The sequence below is a fragment of the Verticillium dahliae genome, genomic scaffold (assembly GCF_000150675.1).
Source record: "Verticillium dahliae VdLs.17 supercont1.14 genomic scaffold, whole genome shotgun sequence".
NCBI lineage: Eukaryota > Fungi > Ascomycota > Sordariomycetes > Glomerellales > Plectosphaerellaceae > Verticillium > Verticillium dahliae.
The window spans coordinates 888028-911175 of record NW_009276945.1 but is presented as its reverse complement, the minus strand read 5'-3'; the positions used below and the strand labels follow the sequence as shown (position 1 = coordinate 911175).

The window sequence follows — 23148 nt, the reverse complement described above, 5'->3', positions numbered from 1 at the left end:
TCCATGAGCTCCAGGTGCTCCTTGGCCTTCTGTGCTCGAGCCAACGTCGAGGGAGAGAATTGGTATCTGTATGAGCCCTCACGACCAAGGTCGAAAGAGGCTTGCAGAGGCGTGTTTATCCTCGAGCCCGGTGGGAGGCGGGGCGATGCTGCTCGACCTGGCCGCGGAGAGATGTTGCGCGAGGTTCGTCTTTGCTGGTTGAGGTGCTGTCGCAAGCTGCCTCCTGTAGCACTGTCGGGTAGAGGCGCGAGGGTAGGCGGCACGGCGTTTGATGCGTTTCGCCTCGAAGCTAACCTTCTGGATTCGCTCAGGTTGAGGGCCATGTTCACAATCTGTGCCGAATCCATCTCGAAGCCCTGGTTTTGGGCCCGCGGCGGCGACACCGGTTCGACAGCCTTTCCATTTGGGACGTGCCTCTTCCTGACCGTGAGGCCATGTGATGCATCGTGCTGAGGGGGGAAAGCAGCCCCCCTGGATGGGCTGTCGGCATTGTACGGCAGGCTGGCATCGTAGCCGGCACTGGAACCCGACTTTTCTGACGGTCTGGGAGAGCCTCTCGTTCGATGTGATTGCGGCGTCAGGCGTGACTGGCGTCGGTGATGTGACTGGCTCCCGTCGTGGGAGGCAGCATCTCGTAGTGTTTCCTGCAGCAGAAACCCGCCACTGGAGCGAATCTTATGCGTCCGGTAGCCCTTGGCCTCTTTCGTGGCACTCCCGTTTGCGTTCTCGACTGCGTGCTGTCTCGGTATCGGATGGCCAGCGACTTCGTCAGGCGAAGCGATGGCCAGCGTCGTCTCGGTGGTGGGGGCGGTCATGCTACTGCTGCTACCGCCAGCAGCGGTACTCGACTCGGCAGTCTCGTGGCTCGTCCGCTCGCGGCGCCTCGCAGGCGTCGATGCCCGGCTGGGGCGCCTCGTCGAGGTGAACAGGACAGAGGAGGCATCCTTCTCCGACATGGCGGCGTGTGAGGGGGTTCGGGGAGGGCAGGACGTCGTCGCATGCCACTTCGCGGCACAGTTGCCGATGGGTGATGGGTTGTCGCTCAGGGCATGCAGTAGCGCTACGGAATCTACTGTTCGATGACGGGTGATGGAGTATCAAGCTGTCGATGCATCCATGAGGGCCGGCCTTGGTGGTTGTTGGAGAACCGAAGGCATCAAGGAGAAAAGTCTGCCCATGGGCGTTGCATTGGCGGGTGGCTTTCCTGATGCTGGGTCTCGTTGGGGCGCAGGACTGGAACAGGGCACCACTGACATGTGCCTCGATGAGGGTCTTTTTGGGTGTCGATCAGCTTGGAATGGGTAGCTCCAGGCCCCGATCCAGGTCAAGCTTGAGGTCACGCTGTGGTCGCAGCGGCAGTCGCAATGGCAGTCGCCAGAAGAGCAAAGAGCAGGCTTATAGTATGGGCAGGTGTCAACAGATGGTCACTGGTAAGACCCTGCCAAGGATGATGCGATGCAAAATATTGAGTGGGGGTTACAGGGGGACCTGTGGGCAAATCGCACGTCTGTGTCCAGCACGAGCCAATGCTGTGCTCAGGTGCTGGAAACCTGGAAACCTCTAGCCAGGAAACCCACAGCAGTTGGCAGAACACCCCCAGATGGCTTGAGCATGGCTGATCACCAAAGAGACAAGCCATGAACCCCTGAAGCTAGCGAGGAACAAAAAAGGCAAGAAAGGAAAAATGAAACCCAAAAAAAACCAATGGCGTAGTCCTTATATGCTATAGCCCTGATCCTGAACCTGTTGTCCGAGCCGTCCCTAGTGCTGCAGGCGCCACGAGCTGAACTCCCACAACGGCCTCTCTGTCTCCCTCACCCGGCCCTCCAAACACGAGTCTCACATAAGGTGTATCCGGGTCGATCATCAATAAACGTCACCGCCTCAGACTCGCCAGGGGTTCGTCCACCAGCCCGTCGCAGAATACCCAGATCCGCCCTGCAACACGAGAATACTGAACCCGGCCTTGCTCACTGCACAACGAATAGGAGGCGCCGCTCGTAGGCCGTGCCGGCGCTAGTGTCCCCCACTAGAGGTGCACTTTCAGTGGACTCACACAGACTTTGGGTGGGCTTGGTGGGCTGTGGCTCAGTTGGCGGGGCACCTGAGCTGACGTCCAACCGCGACCGCTTCTGTACTTAGCACCAAGTGTTGAAGCTCTGGGTCGAACCTGTTGGACGAGAAAGCAGCTCAGCTACCTTACCTTACCTTACCTGCCTATATTTGGCATGATCCCTCGATGTTGATCGTCAACGCTTGATTGATCTCTTTTCCATTTCGATTCTGAATCTTCTTTCCTACCCCCGCTTTCCTCCTTGCCCCAATCCCTCTTCAGACCTGTTCGTACCTCTCTACAAGCACATTACCCAATTGCCCCTCACACCCTTTGGCGAGCTAGATACCCCGCCATCATGGAAGCCATCAAGTCGGCCCTCAACATTGGCAGCAAGCCCGCCGCTGCTCCCCAGCCTACTGCTGAACAAGTTTCGGAGCTCAAGGAGAAGTACGCCAAGGCCGAGCAAGACCACGTCTTCACCTTCTACGACTCCCTCTCCAAGGATGAGCAGGCTGCCCTCTACCAGCAGCTCTCCGGCTTCGACCCAGCCCACATCAACGACATTACCAACCGCGCCCTGAACCCTCCCAAGACCGACGATGCCGACTCTTCCTCCACACAATCTGGCCTCGAGCCTCTTCCCGAGTCTGCTACCGCCAGTATCCTCGATTCTCAGCCTGAAGATCTGGAAAAGTGGTACCAGTCCGGCCTTGACCTCATTGCTCAGAACAAGGTTGCCGTCGTCCTGATGGCTGGCGGCCAGGGCACCCGTCTCGGCAGCTCTGCTCCCAAGGGCTGCTTCAACATTGACCTGCCCAGCAACAAGTCCCTCTTCCAGATCCAGGCTGAGCGCATCCGCAAGGTCCAGGAGCTTGCCGCCGCCAAGGCTGGCGCTAGCACACCCGCCGTTGTCCCTTGGTATGTCATGACCTCGGGCCCTACGCGAGGTCCGACCCAGGAGTTCTTCGAGAAAAACAGCTACTTTGGTCTTGACAAGGCCAATGTCGTCATCTTCGAGCAGGGCGTCCTACCCTGCATCTCTAACGAGGGCAAGATCCTCCTCGAGAGCAAGGGCCGTGTCGCTGTGGCCCCTGACGGCAACGGTGGCCTCTACCAGGCCCTCGTCGTCTCCAACGTTCTGTCCGACATGGGCTCCCGCGGTATTGAGCACATTCACGCCTACTGTGTCGACAACTGCCTTGTCAAGGTCGCCGACCCCGTCTTCATTGGCTTCTCGGCCGCTAAGAACGTCGACATTGCCACAAAGGTCGTCCGCAAGCGCGCCGCCAACGAGTCTGTTGGTCTCATCCTCCAGAAGAACGGCAAGCCCGACGTGGTCGAGTACTCCGAGATTGACGCCGCCACTGCCGAGGCTGAGGATCCTCGCCAGAAGGGCCTCCTGAAGTTCCGCGCCGCCAATATCGTCAACCACTACTACTCGGCTCGCTTCCTCGAGTCCATCCCTCAGTGGGCTCACAAGCTGCCGCACCACGTCGCCCGCAAGAAGATTCCCGCTGCTGACCTGTCCTCTGGCGAGACAGTCAAGCCCGAGAAGCCCAACGGCATCAAGCTCGAGCAGTTTGTCTTCGACGTCTTCCCCATGCTGCCTCTGGATAAGTTTGCTTGCCTCGAGGTGAAGCGCGAGGAGGAGTTCTCCCCGCTCAAGAATGCGCGCGGCACCGGTGAGGATGACCCCGACACGAGCAAGGCGGATATCATGGCCCAGGGCAAGCGCTGGGTCGAGGCTGCCGGCGCTACTGTCACCGGCGAGAAGGCTTCTGACGGTATTGAGGTGTCGCCGCTGATCTCCTACGTAAGTCACATTCAAGAAAACCGGAATTTGACAGTGGTACTAATATTCTGCAGGGTGGCGAGGGCCTCGAGTACGTCAAGGGCAAGGAGGTTGTCGCGCCTGCCGTTTTCGAGCGCGAGTAGAGCACATGTTGACGAAGGTAATAAAGTTGGGTAGCGGCGTTGGAATTGGAATAGGAATAAAAGGGGGAGCTGGTTCTTGATCTACCAGTGCATGTAAGAGTGGACTCGTCGAGTATTCGTCAGAGTGATGAGGCAACAGATTATGCATGTTATGCACAACAGAAAAACGACCATACACATTGTCTTCTTCGCTTTTGACTTTTGAATCTCGAGGAATCTGTGCTCCATATAGCCTTTCGCGCCCAAAATGGCTGATTTGGTCCGACCGACGACGACAGAGTTTCGCCAGGCCTACGAAGCCGCCTTCTGCTTATGGGCGAACACCCACCATCGCGTGGCTCATGATCCCGCTTTGCCAGCCTCTTGCCTCTCTGTTTCCAATTTGTTCAATGGACATCCCTATTTTCATCAGCGGCTTCGACTGAGTAATGACCCATACGCTCAGAGTATGGGGTCCCGGCGTTTGCGTGCAACAGGTCGTTCGACCTGGGGCTCACCGCCATGCCAGGACGGTACAATTCTTCCACCGTTTCAACAGTCTCTGGAAGTCGAAGTGTCGGCAAACAGCCCCGTCACCCTCTCCCTCGCTGAGTCGGCCGGGCAAAATCCCGGTGGCAACGGAGAGCTCACGCAGCAGCCTGACTATGTCCCTGTTCTCGTACTGGCGTGGGCGTACATCCTCTCCGTTCGCTGGGTTGAGCTGTTCGGCGAAGGTCGTTTGATGCGATACACCAACTGCAAGGCACAGATTTGGCATGGCTCACCAGAGCCGGCGCATGACGACACGTCTACTTACGTCGATATTGGAGCTCGAAACGCAGAGGAAATGCGCTGGTGGGCTGCTGTTCTCGCTCCGGGACAAGGCTGGCTGGCTGCTGAGTCTGATGGACAATGCGTCTCTCCCTGGTCCGTCTGCCTGCAAGAGTCCAATTTTATGATTGTTTGCGAGGCAAAGGAGTCTACTTTCTCCTCGATTCCCGGCTCGGCGGCGTCATTTTCTGATGCCGTGGCACTTCTCGGCCATTTTTGTGCACGCCACGATATCATGGATGAAAGTCACATGGCCCTGGCTGCTGTCCTGCTACTTCCAAGCTTCGGAAGAAACAAGGCACTCAAGGTTTCGCATCTACATCTCCGCGCCAGAGTACGACTGGGCGAAACAGCAGCATCCAGTCAAGGTCTTGCCTTTGAGTTGCCAGATAGCTGGGTTCATCGAGATCACCACATTGACCGACTGCTCGCCTTGAGCTGCAATCCCAGAGGCATACATTCCATCCTTGCTAGCGTATTCTACGAACCCGCCGTCGAGTGCAATCTCGCGAGCCCGTGGTTGCAGGGTACTGTCGCCGCAATAGACTCGGTCGCCAAAGGTGGTCCTCTTGTCCTTATCCGCATGTTCGCAGAGCGGGAGCCAGCAGCAGCATTCCTCTGGGCCGGCGCCGCCGTCCTCGGGCTACAGACGTCTCTTCTCCAGGAAGTCCGAAGGGGACAGATACGGACTGATCTACCATCAGCCGTGTGGTCGGGGACATGTCAGACGTTCATCCAGCATCCCACCTCTCATCCCCTCGTCGCAGACGGATCCATCTCGCACGCGGATGAGGCGAGGTTGCTGTTTCTGTCTCAGACTGACGGGCACGCCAGAATGCCTATTTGCCAGTGGAGGCCTTTCGGGGTCACGCGTCTCGAAGACGTCAACTTGGAAGTCCGCGTTCATGTAGACTGTGAGAGCCACTGGCCGCAATATCGAGGTTTCGCCTGGGACTGTGTCGATGACGAGTCGCTGTTTCAATCTGCTTCTGTTTCTTTGGCCGAAAGGCGTCCAACAGAGAGTCATTCATCTTCAGAGGGGAATGGACGTTCATGTCAAGCTCTCATTTCATACGACGGGCTTGACGAAGCAGGAGATCATGTCTCGGAAAATGCTACTCGAAGTTTTTTCCAGTGGCTGCGCCAGGATGGATGGCCTCAGAGCGAGAAGCACATGCGAGACCATGAGTGGTTTGATGTGTTAGATTCCGATGATGAACACGATCAAATCATCGACGAGAACGAATGCGCGTCAGCGGGGCCCAGAGACGGTGTGCATATTGGGACCTGGCGTATCGCTGTACCAGACGATGACCTGCTTTAGGTATCGACACACTGATTAAGATGCACGAGAAATTCATAAGCCGAGGCGTGCAGGTTGTTTTTCGCCCTTCCAATCAATTTCCTCTACTCTTCGAAGTGGTCGATGCGAAAAGTCATCTTAACCTCAACCTCATTGCTCCAACCTGGTTTCAATTGCAGATCATGCCATGCGCCCTCAACATCAATTTCCAACAGCTGAGGATGATCTTTGCTGACGGATACGGCCTCTGTCTTGATGATGTGTCCCTGTATAGTGGCGATGAAGTCGTCATTGATAGTCAGCTTCGGCAGATTCGAGATGTAAATTCCTGCGTACCTAGGTTAGCCTGCAGGCATCCTCACAGCCAGAAGCATAGGCTTACCTAGTGTTCCGAGGGCCTTCAGTCTGGTTTGTAACTGCACTTTTCCAGTGTGGTCCAGCTCAAAGTCACTATTCACAATGGCGGCAGCGCCACTGAATTTCCTCACAAGACCAAGATTGGCGGTATATACCGTGCCGTTATTCTCACTCGCAAAGTCAGTCAGAGGGTAGGCGCACAGTATGTCGGAGCCTTCCGGCCCATGGGGCAGCGAGATCGTCACGTTGGACGAGGGTGAGCTCGGCGAGATGGGAGACGAGATGCCTAAGCCTGTGTGGCTCCGGACGATGTACTTCATTGATGAAAGAACACCGGGGAAACAGCTAAGGGGAATGATCTCTGCCAAACGTCTGGATGAAATATTAAAGACCCCAACGATCGAGGTGCCAGTCACAGCAGCGCCTTATAAAAGTTAAATAAATGGCACAGCCAAAGGGGTGGTTGAAAGTCATACCATGATAGCTGCCGATCTTGAGGAGCACGTCATCGTGATAGTCGTTATATGCATCGATGGTCTTTCCGACTACACTTGGACGGAAAATGACCGTCTTGTTTCGTGGTGTAGGTCCAGTGAGCTGCTCAATCAACGCACGATCATGCTGTCCAGGTACGTCCGTAATGTAGATGGGCCCACCGCTGACACTCCTTGCCATTGCGTGAAAACGAGAAAAGTCGCCCATCGTTTGGAACATGTCCCAATCAGGCAGAACGTTGAGGTGCTGCGTCAGCAATGCGTTGTGAGCATTCGTCCATACATGCCAAGCATGCGACGAGGGGACATGCGGGAAGAAATCGTCCGAGGTTCGGCAGAGAATTGGCGGCTTGTTGCGTTGAAGATAGGAATGGAACATGATCTGTGGTACTTGGGACATGCAAGAGATGGCCTTGATGCTAAAGTGCCTCAGTGTCGATATGGTCCAAGCATCGAGGTACTCCTCGATGAGGTCACGACGAGCTTCGGACGATTTCCAGGTGTCCATCATGAATTGGGCATCAGTTTTCACGCCGTCAATTCCACACGAGACAAGGAACGCATAGAAATCGTTGTAGAAACGGTTGACATCGTCTTTTGCAATGACGGTCATGTTTCCCCCAAGTGGAAGTTCGCGTCGCTCACTCTCTTCCCTGAGAACTTGCAAAGTTTTATAGTCTTTGGCAAGCTTGCCGTTTGGGGATATGCCGGCCCAGTACCCTGAGCAAATGTTAGCCAGCGAGTCGCCTATCCATGAAGATGCGGAGTGTCCCACCAAGCAAGGCGTGCCATACTGCGATATGCTGGATACGGGGGTGCTTTTCTCGAATCTGGGAAATGGTAGATTTCAATCCGTCGGGAAAGGCTTCCGAATCAGCTTCAAATTCAAGCCAAGAGTATTGAAACTGGCCATTCCCTTGACGATCGATGGACTGCCAGTTGTCGTCAATGATGAGGCTCGTGATATGGACATTTACAGAGGCAAGGTGATCCAGGGCCTCTAGGATCTTGTGCTCTGTGAGATTCTGGCCTATTCCATTCCAGGTGCCTGTTATTTGTTAAGAAGAAGTGAACACGTGAGTCAGGAGCGGGTGAACCCACAGTAACCGAGTCCGTCATACCAGTTTTCCCTCCATTCTGGCTTGATATCTTTCTCGAGTGCTTTGATCTCCGCTTCATGGTCATCTTTGGTAGCTCTAGCATTCAGCACATTTCGCGCCTGGTACATGACGGAAGCATTGGCACTTTCGAAGTTGTCACCGATTGCAGCAAGAATGATAGCCTGCTGCTCATGGATGTCATCGTTGCGGGCCTGTAGCTCGAAGTCAGTGTTTCTGGTCTCACCCCTATCAGGCTTTGAAGTAACACACTTGAACATGGACGAGGCCCTCGTCATCTCTGCTTTGGAACATGGCCGCCACATTATTCAGTCCGCTAATGGCCAACAACACCAAGTGTTTCCCCTGTGGACCAAGGAAAGAACACAACATGGCGTCTTTATCCAGATGGAATCTGGATTTACCATGCCTCGGTGCAAGCCAGGGTTTCCAGGTCCGTACCAGGGCAAACCATCGAAGGGGTTGGCCCCAAGGAATTCCAATGGAGAGGTCAAGAACCGAAGAACGATCGTCCTTCGAAGCAGGCACTGGAGCCTGAAGTGACCAAAGTCGTGTTCTGGGAGCTTGACTTGTCAAGAACTCAACTTGCCACGCCGGATTCAAGCCTTTGATATGGTCTTCGAGATTCCCTGGCAAACTCCGGACTGATGACGTGTTGACAATGACATGACCATCGTTGAGACCAAACTCGTCACGGGTCCATCTCCAAGGTTCATGCTCACCATGGCGAAACTTCAAGGTGAACTGAAGCGACGCCTGGGCATCAATGACGGCGTTGAAGAATAGCCGAGCAACCCCCTCTGTTGATGACCCAAGTGTCGTGGGTGCGGTCTCAGGGGGCACCAGCGAGGTCGGGGTCTCAACCCAGTCGGCGGCGTCGCTCGATTGCCATAATGAGACCTGCCATGATTCCTCTTGTCGGGCTTGTGGTACCTCGAGGATGACAGAGAATGATATCAGACCCCGTTGAACTTGGGTGACTTGGCCGAGCGGCGGATAGCTTTGGATAATGGCTTCCATGCCGTGGGCGAAGGGGTCAGGCGCGGGTTTTTGTTGGAAGACGTGAAGAGTCTTGAAGGCATCAGTCACCTTCCAGCCTTCCGCAGTCATTTTGGCCTTTGATGTGCAGGACGTGATGAATCAATGTGGCTGGCGCAAGGCTTGTCCGGATATCCCGTTGGCTGACAGCAAGGGCCGGTAGGGGGGGCGCCTTCTTCACGTGAGATGAGCAAGGTGGTAGTCAAGAAGACTTGACCGGTGGGGAGGATGCTGATGATGATTGATTTGTGCACGGGATGTACGACGTGAGATTTGTTCACAGGTGAGGTACCTAGGCACCTTGGGGATGTGAGGAGTTGCTGGACATCCAAGGACAGCGGTCAGGTACGGCCGATGTAGGACTTGCCTGGTCACCATGCATGACAGTTGCTGCAGGCCATACAGTGCCACGCACGTATTAAAGGCAAGGTGTCAGTATGTTTGGGCACATGATGAGAGCGTGCAGTGAGTGATGAAACATCTTCAAAAGGCAAAATACGGGGAGAGCTGGCGTAATCATCTGTTGATAGATATTTATGAAGATGCCCGTCGCCAGTGATGAGCCCTCATGCCAGGTTCGTTGCCCCTTTCAGCGAACGTGGCCCCCTATTGAGCAGGTAATGTACTCACTCACTCACATTGCACCTACCTAGTTGCTAGGTAGGTCGGTAGGTAGGTACTGTAGGTGGCCTGTCGGGCTGCGCCTGGCCTAACGCAGCAAAATGCTGCCCGGAAAATAGTGACGACACAGCCTGGGGCTGCTGACTCACACGATCAGGTGAGGCAGACCCGCAGTTGCAAACTCGCCACGTGCGATTGGCCAATGGCCTAACCGGCCTTTGCCGGAACAATTCGGACAAACTGTGGCCTCGCAACCCAGGCAGAAACAATCTCCAGCACTGCGAGAGCGAGAATTGGAAAGCTTCGAGCCGCGAGCCGAAACCTCATCGAAAGACTTCGTCAAACCACTCATTCCCTCCTAGATCCTCCACAACTCCGCCATGGCGTCCCGGAGACTAGCTTTGAACCTCTCGCAGGGCCTGCGCAACAGGGCGGCGCTCACCAGGACCGCTCCTCTGACGAGAGGTTTTGCCTCGCCTGCGCCTGGCAAGACCCAGACGACCACCCTCAAGAATGGCCTGACAGTACGCCTCCCTTTTCTCCGGCTCCATTGGGGGACGCCGACAACGACATGGCTTTGGACGCTCTTTTCTGACTTGACACCCAACAGGTCGCTACTGATTACTCGCCATGGTCCCAGACCTCGACTGTCGGCATGTGGATCGACGCCGGTTCCAGGGCCGAGACGGACGAGAACAACGGCACTGCTCACTTCCTCGAGCACCTTGCCTTCAAGGTACAGCCGCATCAAAACAAAACGCCAACCCCGATGAACAATGTCTGATATCCGATATAGGGCACCTCCAACAGGACGCAGCAGCAGCTCGAGCTCGAGATTGAGAACATGGGTGGCCACCTGAACGCCTACACCTCGGTTCGTCACGACGCAAAATTCCTGAGCGAAATATGCTGACCATCAACCACAGCGCGAGAACACCGTCTACTTCGCCAAGGCCTTCAACTCGGATGTCCCCCAGTGCGTCGACATTCTCTCCGACATTCTCCAGAACTCCAAGCTCGAGGAGTCTGCCATTGAGCGTGAGCGCGACGTCATCCTCCGCGAGTCCGAGGAGGTCGAGAAGCAGCTCGAGGAGGTCGTCTTCGACCACCTGCACGCCACCGCTTTCCAGCACCAGCCCCTCGGCCGCACTATTCTCGGCCCTCGCCAGAACATCCGCGACATCACCCGCACCGAGCTCACCAACTACATCAAGAACAACTACACCGCTGACCGCATGGTTCTCGTTGGCTCCGGTGGTGTGCCCCACGAGAAGCTCGTCGAGCTCGCCGAGAAGAACTTCTCCAACCTGCCCGCCCAGAGCCCCCACAACCAGGCCTACCTCCTGTCCAAGCAGAAGGCCGACTTCATCGGCTCTGATGTCCGCGTCCGTGACGACCAGATCCCCACTGCCAACATCGCCATTGCTGTTGAGGGTGTCAGCTGGAACGACGACGACTACTACACCGCTCTCGTCGCTCAGGCCATCGTCGGCAACTACGACAAGGCCATGGGCAACGCTCCCCACCAGGGCAGCAAGCTCAGCGGCTTCGTCCACCGCAACAACCTGGCCAACAGCTTCATGAGCTTCTCCACCAGCTACAGCGACACCGGGTGAGTGATGGGAAGTTCTTGCGTGACGAATGAACCAGACGGCTAACAGCAGAACCAGTCTGTGGGGCATCTACCTCGTCACCGACCAGAAGGAGCGCGTCGACGATCTCGTCCACTTCGCCATCCGCGAGTGGATGCGTCTCGCCTCCAACGTCAGCGAGGCCGAGACGGAGCGCGCCAAGGCCCAGCTCAAGGCTTCCATCCTCCTGTCCCTCGACGGCACCACCGCCATTGCCGAGGACATTGGCCGCCAGCTCATCACCACCGGCCGCCGCGCCAGCCCCGGCGAGATTGAGCGCATCATCGACGCCATCACCGAGAAGGACGTCATGGACTTTGCCAACAGGAAGCTCTGGGACCAGGACATCGCCGTCAGCGCGGTAGGAAGCATCGAGGGTCTCTTCGACTACCAGAGGTTGAGGAACACCATGAAGCCCAAGTTCTAAGCGTGCAGTGCAGGCGAGCGATGCCGGGGGCCGGAGGCGATCCAAGGAATAGAGTGTATGAGATGCCGTTTACAGGCCTAGTGTATCATAAAGACTTCTCTTGTGTTCACAGATGGGCGACATGCGGGGTGTTAGCTGTTTGGTAATCGCAGGGCCTTTGCGCCTCATGTTTAAGTGTTGATCTCTGCCGTGGCGTGCATGGTGACTGGTGAATGACAATTGTTGAGCATGAGCGTGGACATTGTCGAAATGACGGAACATCTATAGCGTGACAGGTACGATGAGATTGTAATTGCAGCTCTAGTTAAATGCCATCGTCTGACAACGACGATTCCCCAGTAAAACTCCAGTAGTCTACCCCCCCCCCCCTACATATCTCGTGCTTCCCATCATCCATCATTTCTTGTCGAGGTAGTTGAGACGAATCTCGACCGCGCGCCTGTGAGCCTCGAGCTCCTCGACCTTGGCCAGCTGCATGACGGCCGAGCCGACATTGCGCAGGCCCTCGGCCGTGAGGTTCGAGCTCGTGATGTGCTTGACGAAAGAGCCGAGGTTGACGCCCGAGTACTGCTTGGCGAAACCGTAGGTGGCTGCAACAACGTTAGGCGGGGGGGATTCGATAGGTCTGGTCGGGCAGATCAGAAGGGTGGGGGAGGGGAAACATACGAAGAGAGTGGTTCACGCCGGCCGAGTAGTCGCCGACGCTCTCGGGGGTCCACTCGCCGATGAAGATGCTGCCGGCGTTCATGACCATCTGGGCGACGTCGGGGGCGTTCTGGAGCTGGAGGATGAGGTGCTCGGGGGCGTATTCGTTGCTGATGCGCATGGCCTCGTCCACGTCGCGGACCTGGATGGTGACCGAGTGGGCGATGGCGCCGCGGACAATGTCGACGCGCGGCAGGGCGACGGCCTGCTCGTGGAGCGCGTCCTCGATGGCGCGGAGCTTGTCCTCGGACAGGTCGACGGCGAGGAGGACGACCTGGCTGTCGACGCCGTGCTCGGCCTGGGAGAGGAGGTCGGAGGCGACAAAGGCCGGGTTGGCGTCGGCGTCGGCGATGACGAGGACCTCGGAGGGGCCGGCGGGCATGTCGATGCTGACGCCGGCGTTGGTGTCGTTGCTGACGAACATCTTGGCTGCCGTCACGAATTGGTTGCCGGGGCCGAGGATCTTGTCGACCTTGGGGACCGACTCTGTGCCGTAGGCCAGGGCGGCGACGGCCTGAGCGCCGCCGGCGAGGACGATGCTCTCGGCGCCAACCTTGTGGGCGACGTAGACAATCTCGGGCGTCAGGCTGCCGTCGGCGCGGGGCGGCGACGCGAAGACAATCTTCTTGCAGCCGGCGACCATGGCGGGGACACCGAGCATGAGAGCCGTGCTGGGCAGGACAGCTGTGCCACCGGGGATGTAGAGACCGACGCGCTCGATCGGCCTGGACATGCGGCTGCACACGACACCAGGCATCGTCTCGACGTGGAGGGTCTTGTCCTCCTTCTGGGCAGCGTGGAACTTGCGGATGTTCTCGAAAGAAATGTCAATGGCCTTGATGGACTCCTCGGAAAGCTTCATGGCCTCCTCCGGGAAGGGTGCCCGCAAGACAGGCGAGGTGAGTGATGTGGCCTTCTCAAACTTGTGGGTGTAGGAGAGTACGGCCTTGTCGCCGCCGGAACGGACCTCGTCAATGATAGGCTTGACGATGTTGAGAATAGCCTCAGGAGACTTCTGTGATGGCCTCTTCAGGACCTCGGTGACCTCGGCAGCCGAGACCTTGGACGCATCGTAACGGCGCATGAGGATCTTGTCTGACTTGGCACCGTTGCTCTGAGGAGCAGGCGCTGGGGCGGCCTTGGCTGGAGCTGGCGCATCAGTCTGGATGCCCTCCTTCTCAGCCCACTTGCCCTTCGCATCACCCTTTCTCCTCTTGACCTTCCAGCCCTTGGCGTCAAGGCTCTTCTCGATATCAGCCACGCTGACACCAGCACTGACAGCCTTGGTGAGGGCAAAGTAAATCAGGTCTGCGGCCTCGAAGGCAACGTCGTCCTTCGTCTTGGCGTCGCACAGCTCCTCGGCCTCCTCCATGATCTTGGCCCGCAGGAGCTTCTCGTCGTTGAAAAGGCGTGCCGTGTAGGAACCCTCAGGGGCAGACTCTTTCCTGGCCTTGAGGGTCTTCTCAAGACGGGCGATGCCCGTCAAGTTGCCAAAGCAGCCATCTTGCTCGAGGTGGCAGAAGCGTCCCTTTTGCCTGACGACAAACTTGATGGCGTCGTTGTCGCAGTCCAAGGAGACCTGGAGCAGCTCCTGGGTGTCGCCAGATGTGGCACCCTTGTACCAAAGTCCGCGCTTACGGCTCTGGTAGACACCCGTCCGTGTTCGAATGGCTTCGGAAATGCTCTCCTGGCTGCTGTAGGCAAGGCCAAGCGCGGTGCTCGACTCGTCGCAGACAACGGTAGGGAGGAGACCATCAGTCCTGTCAGACTTGCACAGGGAGGCAATGACCTTGGCTAGTGAGAGGCGGGTCGAGTCATCCTTGTTGACGGTCAGGGCGTCTGCGGGAATGATAGGGATGGCGTGAGCCTTCTGGGCAATCTCGATGAAGGTTTCGAGGTTGGTGCCAGATACGGGCTTGACGAACAGGTTGGTCAGCTTCTTCTCGCTGGCCTGCTTGACGAATTCGTCGACACGGGAACTTGAAGGGTCAAAGTCCTTGACGAGAAGACCATTGGATGTGGCGGCTGAGAGGTCGAGGGTTGAAACTGTGGGGGCTACGCGGTCTCTGAAGTCGGCGTACTCGGGGAGTCGCTCAGTGTCCACAAAGACTCTCCTCGCACCGCGGTCGAGAAGGGACACGATGTCCTCGTATGATTGAACAGCACTGACGTCAAAGTAAGCCTGGAAGTCGGTGTTGCTCGCAAGCGTCTTATCGTCGGCATCGAAGAAGGGGGCGCCCAGGACCGATACCTGTTCGCGAGTGAGGCCCTCAGGAAAGGTTCCGACACTGATGACGAACGGGAAGGGCAGTGTCGTCTCCATGGCTATGGCTGTCTGGATGATTGGCGATGAGCCAATGATGTGATAGGGGAGTGGGATGACGAGGAATACGGGTGTTCGAGTCAACCAATGTCCGGGGATATATCGTGAGATCCAGGTAGTTGGTGAGTCAATAGAGGAAAATATTTAGCGTGACGCCGTTGACTGTGAGCGTCACAGTGTCCTGCATCGGACTCGATTTGGCGGGGCATTTTCGCAGTCTTTTGCCCCTCCATTTGCCAAGGCCCAATCGACGCACCCCGGCGCCGTGAATAAGGTGTGGTCGGTGCGTATCACGGAGCGGATTATCTGACGACCGAACCCTCCGGCCGTCGAGGGGTTAGTGTCCTTGCCGCTATTGCTCTGTTGTGAGCTTGAAAGACTGTCTAGTTGGACTAGGTCGGTCACTGAAAACGTCTGCCAGAAGACTTGGCTTTAACGCACGATTCTTCTCTACCATGTCGGTTTGGCAAGATTCCTGTTTACCTGGCCATGAAGGTATGGCTGATAACTGGCATGCATAATCAAAATAGTAGACTTGACTTCCTCCATATCAGGGCATAAAACCAATGAAGTCGGATGGAGGGTTCATTGTGAAGGGCATATGCCTCTCTCCATCTCCAGATTCTACTGCTCCATTGCTGGACTTTGATGATATTCTAGAAGTATCGCTATACTATCGAGGTCATTCAAGCAAAAAAAAAGTTAAAAAAAAGAAAAAAAAATAGAAAAAAATCAAGGTGCCTTTTTCTAGCTTGAATGAAAGTTAAAGTCAGGTAAAGACCATGGCTCATAGAACTAATACAATACAGACGGCTCATCGAGATTGTTGGTTTGAATGGTCGGGTCATGGTTATGCATCTGCTGAGGTAAGGCTCCCACTCGGCTAAAGCAGCGAGGCCTTGCCAGAGCTGTTGGTTCAGCGAAGGCAGGTACAGCTTCGCTTCTGCGGTCAAGCATCTCCAAGCTCAACCCCAAGTCTGACCTCCCGAAAGCGACCAATCCAACCAACATCGCTCAATGGGAGAAACTCCGCGGATCTCCTGCTAGAAATACATCTACAAAATACCCATCGGCATACAAACGAAGACCTGCGCCCTCGATCGCGTCGCATCCCGCCGTGCTCGACGCGACACCCAACCCTCTCCATTTCGCTCGTCTCGAGCAACTACCACAACAAGAAGTAATTAGAAGAGCTCCTGCAACAACCCTTTCAAACTCCTCCGAATCACACATCTTCTCAGCGCCTTCCACTCCAGCCACCATGGCCTCCCAGACAGCACCCCAGACCAACGGCCTGCCTGCCTCCTCGAACGGCAGCCAGAGCAACCCTGCGACACAGGCGACCGCATCCAACTCGCAACCGCCAGCCTCTCAGTCCCAAACCGCCACAAACGCATCACAATCGCAGTCGACTCAGCAAAACCAGCAACAGCAACAGCAACAACAGCAGCAGCAAGGCCAGCAGGCGCCCGCGTCCCCCACAACCTCAGCCCCGCGCCCCCGCGACGCGCGCATGATCGAGCTCCTCCTCACCTCGCAGGGCGTGACAGCGTACGAGTCGCGCGTGCCGCTGCTGCTCCTCGACTTTGCCTACCGCCACACGTCGTCGATCCTCAACGACGCCCTCCACCTCTCGGCCGACCCCTACACGACGCACGCCGGGTCCAAGCCGTCGGCCTCGGCGGGCGCCGGCGCCGCCTCGATCCCCGGCACGGGCGGCGACGCCACCGTGTCGGCCAACGCCGTCAAGCTGGCCATCGCCGCGCGCCTGAGCTACCAGTTCCGCGGCGGCGCCGGCGCCGGCGGCATGAGCAAGGACTGGCTCCAGGACCTCGCCAAGGAGCACAACCGCGTCGCCCTGCCCAAGGTCGCGCCCAACGAGTGGGGCGTGCGCCTGCCCAGCGAGCGCTTCGTCCTCAGCGGCACGAGCTGGGGGCTCAAGGACATGTGGGAGGAGGCCGGCATGGACGAGGACTCGGACGACGACGTGCCCGTGGCGGCGCCCCACGGCGGCGGCGGCGGCGGCGGCAGCGGCGCCATGGAGGGCGTCGAGCAAACGGGCGCTGGCGCCAACACGACGATCAAGGACGACGACGACGAGGACGTCGGCGGCGAGGGCGTTGAGGGCGGCACCATGGAGGACGTCTTCGGCAACGAGATGGACGAGGACAAGGACCTCAAGATGGAAGGGTCGGGCTAGAAGGACGGCTCTTTCACCGCCGCGGCCGCGGCCGCGCACGCCGGGCGCTTCGGACACGAGCACCTGGTTCACCCGCCTCGCTTGCGCCCTGTGCTTCTCAATCGCGTCATGGGCCACATCATGAGCCGGAACCTGCACCCGGAGGGCGACGGGCCGATGTACGTCCAGCCGACTGCAGCGGCCCACGGGCCGGCTCTTGCTGCGCGTCGCGCCTTTGCTCTTCCGACTGGCGACGCATACATGACCGCGGTTCCACTCAATGGCCACGTCACGGCAGTCAACGCCAACCGCGCCTTCGATTTTGGGGGTCACGCTGAGAGGGCCACATCTGTTACGGCCGACATGGAGTTGGGGACAGACGAGCTCATGAACGACGGCTCATCTCATGTTGAGCAGACGCACATGCCGGACTCTTCTTCGGGCAACACTACGGCTTACTTTGTGCCCATGGACAGGGCTTGGGGTCCGTATTGAGAGTGGGCGCGTCACCGTCACCGCCAACGAAACAGAAAACCAAAGCATGGGATGGGCGTGTGTAGAGAAAGTGTACCACATATACCCAGGGCCACGAGCCCATCAAGAAATTGAATGGAGCCGGTTAATATTGACTTTTATCTCTTCCTTGTCTTTGTATCGTGTATTGGTCGCTGTGCAAGACTTTTATCGGATCCGTTGTGCATGAAAAAACAGCAACCGCTCGCCCGATCTACCTCGTCGAGAAACACCAATCCAACGCCTGTCGCTATGCACCTCTCGTCCTGCCTCATCCAATACACATCTCGTCCCAGACCTCCTTTCGAGGTACCGACTCCGCAGACAAGAAGGAACGCACTCGATAGAAAGCCGCACCGTCGCTCGCAACAAAACGTTGCCATCAAACTTGCTTGGTCTTTTCGGTCTCGGGATCATAAACGTCACCAGCCTGGTAAGAGCAAAACTAGATTTAGCGCACTGGGTTCTTTCACTTCCACGCCGGCTTCTCCTGGGTGAGATGCTTTACCCCTGTGATCATCTCGGCGCCAACGTCCTCGACCACTGGCTTGTCAGAGGTCGGGCTCAGCTTGGCACCGTTGGTTGACTCGTCAGCCGTGACAGTACGCTCACGCTCCGTTCGCGCGGGGCTCGCGGGTGCGTCGTCATTGTCCCCGTCATCTTCGGCGTCTTCGAAGGAGTCTTCGTCATCGCCATCCTCGTCGTCGAGCACCAGAGATTTCATCATGGAGTCGTCGCCGGTGACGCTGTCGCTGAGGATGCTTTCGCGTCCGTCTGCGTACTCGTCAATAGATTCACGCGAGATGTAACTGTCAGCCATGTCATCGCCGGCCTCCTCGTCATCGTCTTCTTCTTCGTCTTCTTCATCGTCCTCCTCCTCGTCGTCTTCTTCGTCATCCGTATCGCTGGCGGAGAACTCATCGAGTTCGAGGGGCGTGTTCCTCCAGAACTTGAAATCGGTGTACTCCTCACCACCGCCAGTGATGAGGGTGCTGACAGGGGGGAAGAAATGGTCCACGACCTCGTTGATGTTGATGTAGCTTAGTTTCAGCTTGTTAAGACTGAGGAGATCAAGCGACACCTCGGCATTGGAGTTGATGGTAAAGATGCGGTTCCTCGGAACATCGACGGTTCGGTACGATATCTGGTCCGTGAGACGGTTGCCGAATCCGGCATAGAAGGGGGTCTGGTCCGGCCCGTACAGGTGACGAATATCTCTAAGTGTAGCCATCTTGAACACATGGGGCTTACGAAGATACACCTCACGACGAAGGGCAGCTATGGTCCGGTCAGGGGACAGAATGGTCGGGCCCCGAGGGACCTTGTAGTTTTCCTGCTGAATGCCCGCGAGGTACGCTCTCGTCGTGTCCGACTGTCCCACGGACCGACTGGTCAGGTACATGATGTTGTAACCATTCGCAGCGATATCGCTGTACAGTTTCGCCACACCAGCGTGCGTCCAGTCACGTCCGATCATGTTGAGGACGTGACCGAGGGCGTCCGACTTGGTGATGGTGCCGTCAATGTCGGAAATGACAACTGGCGTCTCATGCCTCCACAGGTACATGTTGGCCTGGCAGGTCGCACGGTTGACAGTGAAGCTCATGCTGTTCTCGCCGGGCTTCAGACCCAGAGCCTTCAGCTGATCGCTAGTCAACCGGAGCGTCTTGGCGTAATTGAGGTTGGGGTCTCCGGCGGTCGAACCTGGCGGGGTGCTCAGGGGAGTCTGGAGGCCCCCATCAGATTCAGACCTCCTGTGCGAGTGAGCCGGCCCCGTCGTCGTCTCGTCGCTAGCGTCGCTCTGATAGCCAGGGTCGGAGACGGCATCAGCAGCAGGCGTGGGGCCATGGCCAATGCCAGCCGCCATGGTCTTCTTGCGCGCAGCTTCTTTGGCTTCTTCGCTGCTGTAGATCCAGATGTTACCGTGCTCGTCCATGCCAAAGAGGGAGCCGATATCGTAGTTGCCGTCAAGTTCCTGGGAGAGAATCTTGCGAGCAACAATCTCGGCGCGGAAGATTTCCTCTTCGCTGCTCTTGAAACCCGCCATGTCGAGTTTGAGATCGCCAGTCTCGGTCACCTGGCTAGGTATATTCGCTGCCTCAAGATTCCGCGAAAGGGCAATGGCGCGCTCGAGGGCCTCTCGGGGTGCCAGCGGAGGTGGACTGTGCGAGCGTTCGGACATTTCTTGGCTCTGCCCGTCGGAGGGCTCATCGGTCAGGTCGCGGTCGGTTGAGCGGGCTGATTTGCGCAGTATGTCGTCACTGTGAGGGCGCATCATGCTGGACCAGTCGCCAGACGCTGGCCGTCCGTTCGACAGTTCGGGGGATGTGGACGAGGAGATGAGAGCTAGTCCAAAGGGTCAGCGCTCGAACACGTCAATCTGTGGCAACCGAGTCGATCATCTTCTTACTGTGATCGCGCGAGGAGTACACTACAGCAGGGGGAGGACGGCGGGGCTTCCTGTTGAGCTCGTCGAGGTCGAGCAGATCAGGTTCCTGGAGTCCAGCCTCGGGCGAGTGCTGCGGGTCCATGGGCGGGCTGGAGGCGGGCGAGACGAGCGGCGAGGTCTGCATGTCCTTTGGGATAGTTTCTTTGGTCTCAAAGACGAAGAAAGCCTCGCCTTCTTCGCCGAGCTTCATGGAGTAGGGTTGCTTTTCGCCATTGACTTTGAACTCGACCTTCTTCTCATAGGGACGAAGGAGGGAGAATTTGCCAAAGCGCACATGGAAAGGAGAGCAAACGAGGGAGCCGTCATCCTGCTCGACGACAATGACGTCGATGGCACCGCTAAGGGTAGCAGGGTTGATGGAGTTCCATGCCGAGGACACGGAACTCAGTGAGCTCCTGACGTACTGCATTTTGTGGGTGTTCTTTGTGACGGTTGGAGGGGCAGGGGGGGGGGCGCTACTCGAGGGCGAGGGATCGAGGAGACCAAGGAAGCCGGGGCAACCAGGGAAACCGAGATGTATAGGCAGCGCGATGCGAAGGGAGCAGATGGTTCGGAAGGTGGTCGAAGTATTTTGGCGCAGTCGTCAGAGGAGGTCCAGAAACTAGGCTGCTGCGAAAGATGGGCTGCCGACTGTTGGAGTTGTTAAACAGGAGCGCTGGGTGCGGAGGCGATTGTTGGGGAAGCTGTATATCTGATGTGCAAGACCCTGGTCCGGACCGAGCCTGGGATAGTTCGCGGTAGTTGAGCAAGGGAACGTGGGCGTCGCAGTTGGAATGGGGCAAGGTTCCGTCGAAAAAAGGGGGAAGAATGTAAGCGCAAGGCCGGTCGCTGTGTATACGAGGGTGAGGATGGCCAGGCTGAGAAGAAGGGATAGTGAGGAAAAAGAGCAGACGGAGCAGAAGACCTCGGAACAAAAGCGTCAGGAGCCTCGTGACAAAGTCGTTGAGACGGAGACCAGGCCCAGAATATGTACCACGGCGACCAGCCGTGACCTATTCGGAGCGCAAGTGGAGTGTCTGGGGGGGGATGAATGACGAAACGAATGAGGAAGCCATGCCCGGCACGGGCAAGCGCACGCACTTCTGGCAGGTGCAGCAGGGGACTGGAAGGAGCCCCTCACGTCGCACTGTATCATCACCTGAGCACTCATCGGATGGTGCCTGCCGCCCCCTGTACCTCTACAGTGCAGTCAGATCGGACTTGCCCGGCCGAAAAGAGGTGTCAGACGGTCCCAGAGGCAAGAGAGACTCGTCTTCTCACTGATGCCGGGATGGACTGGCTTGCTCTAGCGTCTGCCTCACTGTTTTCTTCTTCCGCCTGGCGGGTGCCTGCATGCAATCCCATTCACTCCTCTTGTTCGCCTCAGCCAGCCCGCGTCTCAACCTCATTTGGCCATTGTCTCCAATCCATGGCCACCTCTGGCTGCGATGCCACCTGCCGAGCCGGTCCCTGTCTTCTGTTGCTCTGGAGCCTGGGATGGCCCGGTCGAGGTACTCCGACTGCCACTCACCACATGGAGCAGGCACACAAGTCTCAACGACGAAAGCCAAGCTGGTCAAACCTTGGAACAGACGGAACAGTGACTCGTGCGCTCCTCACCATTGCCGCATAATCTATGCTGGGCACGCGGCACAGCTCTAACGTCTAGCACACCTACAAGCAAGCACAGCACAATTTTTCTTTCGCCTCCTTTTTCTTTTTTTTTTCTTTTTTTTTTTTTTCTTTGGCAGTTTCCCATGCAAAACCTTATCAATCACAGACTCTAGCCCCTCCGCAAACACTCTTCACTCTTCTTTGGCATGTGAACCTCGGACACGCCCACTAGACAGCTGTATCCCGACCGTGCTATGGAGCCACTGGCCAAAATCTCTGCCCAACCCGAGGCTGCGGTCCCCTACAAATGCATCCAAGTGGGAAGACCCGAGCCAACCAGGGCACTGCGCACTGCGCACTGCGCACTGCCCTTTGGCGTTTGCCATCGAAGCAAGCCAACACCCGGCCCGCCAGCACATGTCGATCAATGATCCCGGGTCCCGCAGACCCCCGACCCATACGGTCACGGCTCCGAGGATAGCGCCATTTTCATGTACCTGGTTGCTGCAGCCCTACCAGTGGTAGATGGACGCCTCTCGAGGTACCATGTAGTCCGTCCACTACAGCTTGGACTTGGTCTGCTTCTCCTCCCACCATGGATACGCAGTCGGGGCGTCCTTATCGATGCTCGCCGCAAATTTGGGTGCGCGCTTGTCCAGGAAGCTCTGCATCCCTTCCTTGCTGTCTCGCCCACGAATCAGATCCCAGAAGAGGGAACTCTCGAGCAGATGCGCCTCCTCTGGTGTCCCAGGGTTCCGGTAGATCAGCTCCTTGTTCACTTTGGTCGAGACGGCGCTGACGTTCTCTGCCACCTCCTCCGCAATGGCAAGGGCCCGCGGCAGGACCTCCCCGGGCTCCACAATCTCGCTGAAGAGGTCTCCGAACAGCGGGCTCGTGGCCGGGTACACTCCGCCCGTGGTGACGAGGTGCATGGCCCGACTGGTGCCGACGAGGCGCGGCAGGAAGAAGCTGCTGCAGGCCTCCATGTTGAAACCACGTCGGCCGAACACGAAGCCGACCTTGGCCTTGTTGGAGACGACGCGGATGCTGGCCGGCAGGGTCATGGTGATACCGACGCCCACAGCGCTGCCATTGATGGCGGCGATGATGGGCTTGGCGCACCTGTGCATGGAGAGGGTGACGCGGCCGCCGCCGTCGCGGTACTCGTCGCGGGGAATCGCCGTGTTGACCTTGCGCGAGCCGGCACTGGCGAGGTCCATGCCGACGCAGTAGTACTGATTGGACTGGTCGGAGCCAGTGAGGACTAGGCACTTGACCCGGGGGTCGGCGGACAGCAGGGTGAAGGCCGCTTCAAGCGAGTCGGCCATGGAGTCGGTGAAGGCATTGCGGGCAGCGGGGCGATTCAGGATGACGAGCACGATGGGTGTGACAGTGGGTGAAGAGGCCGGATGGTGGGCGAACTTGACGTCGGGAAGGGTGAAGTTGGTGTAGGTGGCGGGGGGTGTAAGAGCGGCCATTGTGTGTCGAGAGCCAATGCAGGCAGGTGTGAGGTTGTACAGTGACGGTTTGGAGTAACAGGACAGATACGAGACACTGAGGGTTGGGCTCACGCGTACAACAATGCTCCTCTTGAAT

At 57.5% G+C, this 23148-nt stretch overlaps 10 protein-coding genes across 10 annotated transcripts in view; 5 read left to right on the top strand and 5 right to left on the bottom strand.

The window, feature by feature from the left end:
- Window positions 1–956, bottom strand: part of VDAG_06881 (uncharacterized protein) — a gene marked incomplete at both ends in the record, with an annotated part of 3870 nt that extends 2914 nt beyond the window's left edge. Inside the window, one exon of the mRNA XM_009659585.1 lies at window positions 295–956. Coding sequence (XP_009657880.1) covers window positions 295–956 — 662 coding nt within the window. The remainder of the gene's footprint in view (window positions 1–294) is intronic.
- A 1455-nt stretch (window positions 957–2411) lies between these two features.
- On the top strand, window positions 2412–3991 carry VDAG_06880 (UDP-N-acetylglucosamine pyrophosphorylase; the record flags this gene model as incomplete). The annotated part of the gene is made up of 2 exons (XM_009659584.1): window positions 2412–3869; window positions 3923–3991. 2 exons carry the CDS (start codon window positions 2412–2414, stop codon window positions 3989–3991), a joined length of 1527 nt encoding a protein of 508 aa, XP_009657879.1.
- A 448-nt stretch (window positions 3992–4439) lies between these two features.
- VDAG_06879 (uncharacterized protein) lies at window positions 4440–6125 on the top strand (the record flags this gene model as incomplete). The annotated part of the gene is made up of 1 exon (XM_009659583.1): window positions 4440–6125. One exon carries the CDS (start codon window positions 4440–4442, stop codon window positions 6123–6125), a length of 1686 nt encoding a protein of 561 aa, XP_009657878.1.
- Window positions 6126–6208: 83 nt separating this feature from the next.
- Window positions 6209–9183, bottom strand: VDAG_06878 (uncharacterized protein; the record flags this gene model as incomplete). Its single annotated transcript, XM_009659582.1, has 6 exons — window positions 6209–6432; window positions 6487–6885; window positions 6938–7675; window positions 7731–8003; window positions 8057–8267; window positions 8326–9183. The coding sequence occupies 6 exons, from the start codon at window positions 9181–9183 to the stop codon at window positions 6209–6211; spliced, it is 2703 nt and encodes a 900-aa protein (XP_009657877.1).
- Window positions 9184–10014: 831 nt separating this feature from the next.
- On the top strand, window positions 10015–11790 carry VDAG_06877 (mitochondrial-processing peptidase subunit beta; the record flags this gene model as incomplete). The annotated part of the gene is made up of 5 exons (XM_009659581.1): window positions 10015–10256; window positions 10343–10468; window positions 10529–10606; window positions 10659–11344; window positions 11394–11790. Exons 1-5 carry the CDS (start codon window positions 10113–10115, stop codon window positions 11788–11790), a joined length of 1431 nt encoding a protein of 476 aa, XP_009657876.1. The 5' UTR covers window positions 10015–10112.
- Window positions 11791–12186: 396 nt separating this feature from the next.
- VDAG_06876 (histidine biosynthesis trifunctional protein) lies at window positions 12187–14818 on the bottom strand (the record flags this gene model as incomplete). Its single annotated transcript, XM_009659580.1, has 2 exons — window positions 12187–12380; window positions 12457–14818. The coding sequence occupies 2 exons, from the start codon at window positions 14816–14818 to the stop codon at window positions 12187–12189; spliced, it is 2556 nt and encodes an 851-aa protein (XP_009657875.1).
- Window positions 14819–16079: 1261 nt separating this feature from the next.
- VDAG_06875 (transcription initiation factor TFIID subunit 9) lies at window positions 16080–17018 on the top strand (the record flags this gene model as incomplete). The annotated part of the gene is made up of 1 exon (XM_009659579.1): window positions 16080–17018. The coding sequence occupies one exon, from the start codon at window positions 16080–16082 to the stop codon at window positions 17016–17018; it is 939 nt and encodes a 312-aa protein (XP_009657874.1).
- Window positions 17019–17138: 120 nt separating this feature from the next.
- Window positions 17139–17492, top strand: VDAG_06874 (uncharacterized protein; the record flags this gene model as incomplete). The annotated part of the gene is made up of 1 exon (XM_009659578.1): window positions 17139–17492. One exon carries the CDS (start codon window positions 17139–17141, stop codon window positions 17490–17492), a length of 354 nt encoding a protein of 117 aa, XP_009657873.1.
- Window positions 17493–17979: 487 nt separating this feature from the next.
- Window positions 17980–20368, bottom strand: VDAG_06873 (nuclear elongation and deformation protein; the record flags this gene model as incomplete). The annotated part of the gene is made up of 2 exons (XM_009659577.1): window positions 17980–19856; window positions 19921–20368. The coding sequence occupies 2 exons, from the start codon at window positions 20366–20368 to the stop codon at window positions 17980–17982; spliced, it is 2325 nt and encodes a 774-aa protein (XP_009657872.1).
- Window positions 20369–22112: 1744 nt separating this feature from the next.
- Window positions 22113–23030, bottom strand: VDAG_06872 (enoyl-CoA hydratase; the record flags this gene model as incomplete). Its single annotated transcript, XM_009659576.1, has 1 exon — window positions 22113–23030. One exon carries the CDS (start codon window positions 23028–23030, stop codon window positions 22113–22115), a length of 918 nt encoding a protein of 305 aa, XP_009657871.1.
- Between the last annotated feature and the right edge of the window lie 118 nt (window positions 23031–23148).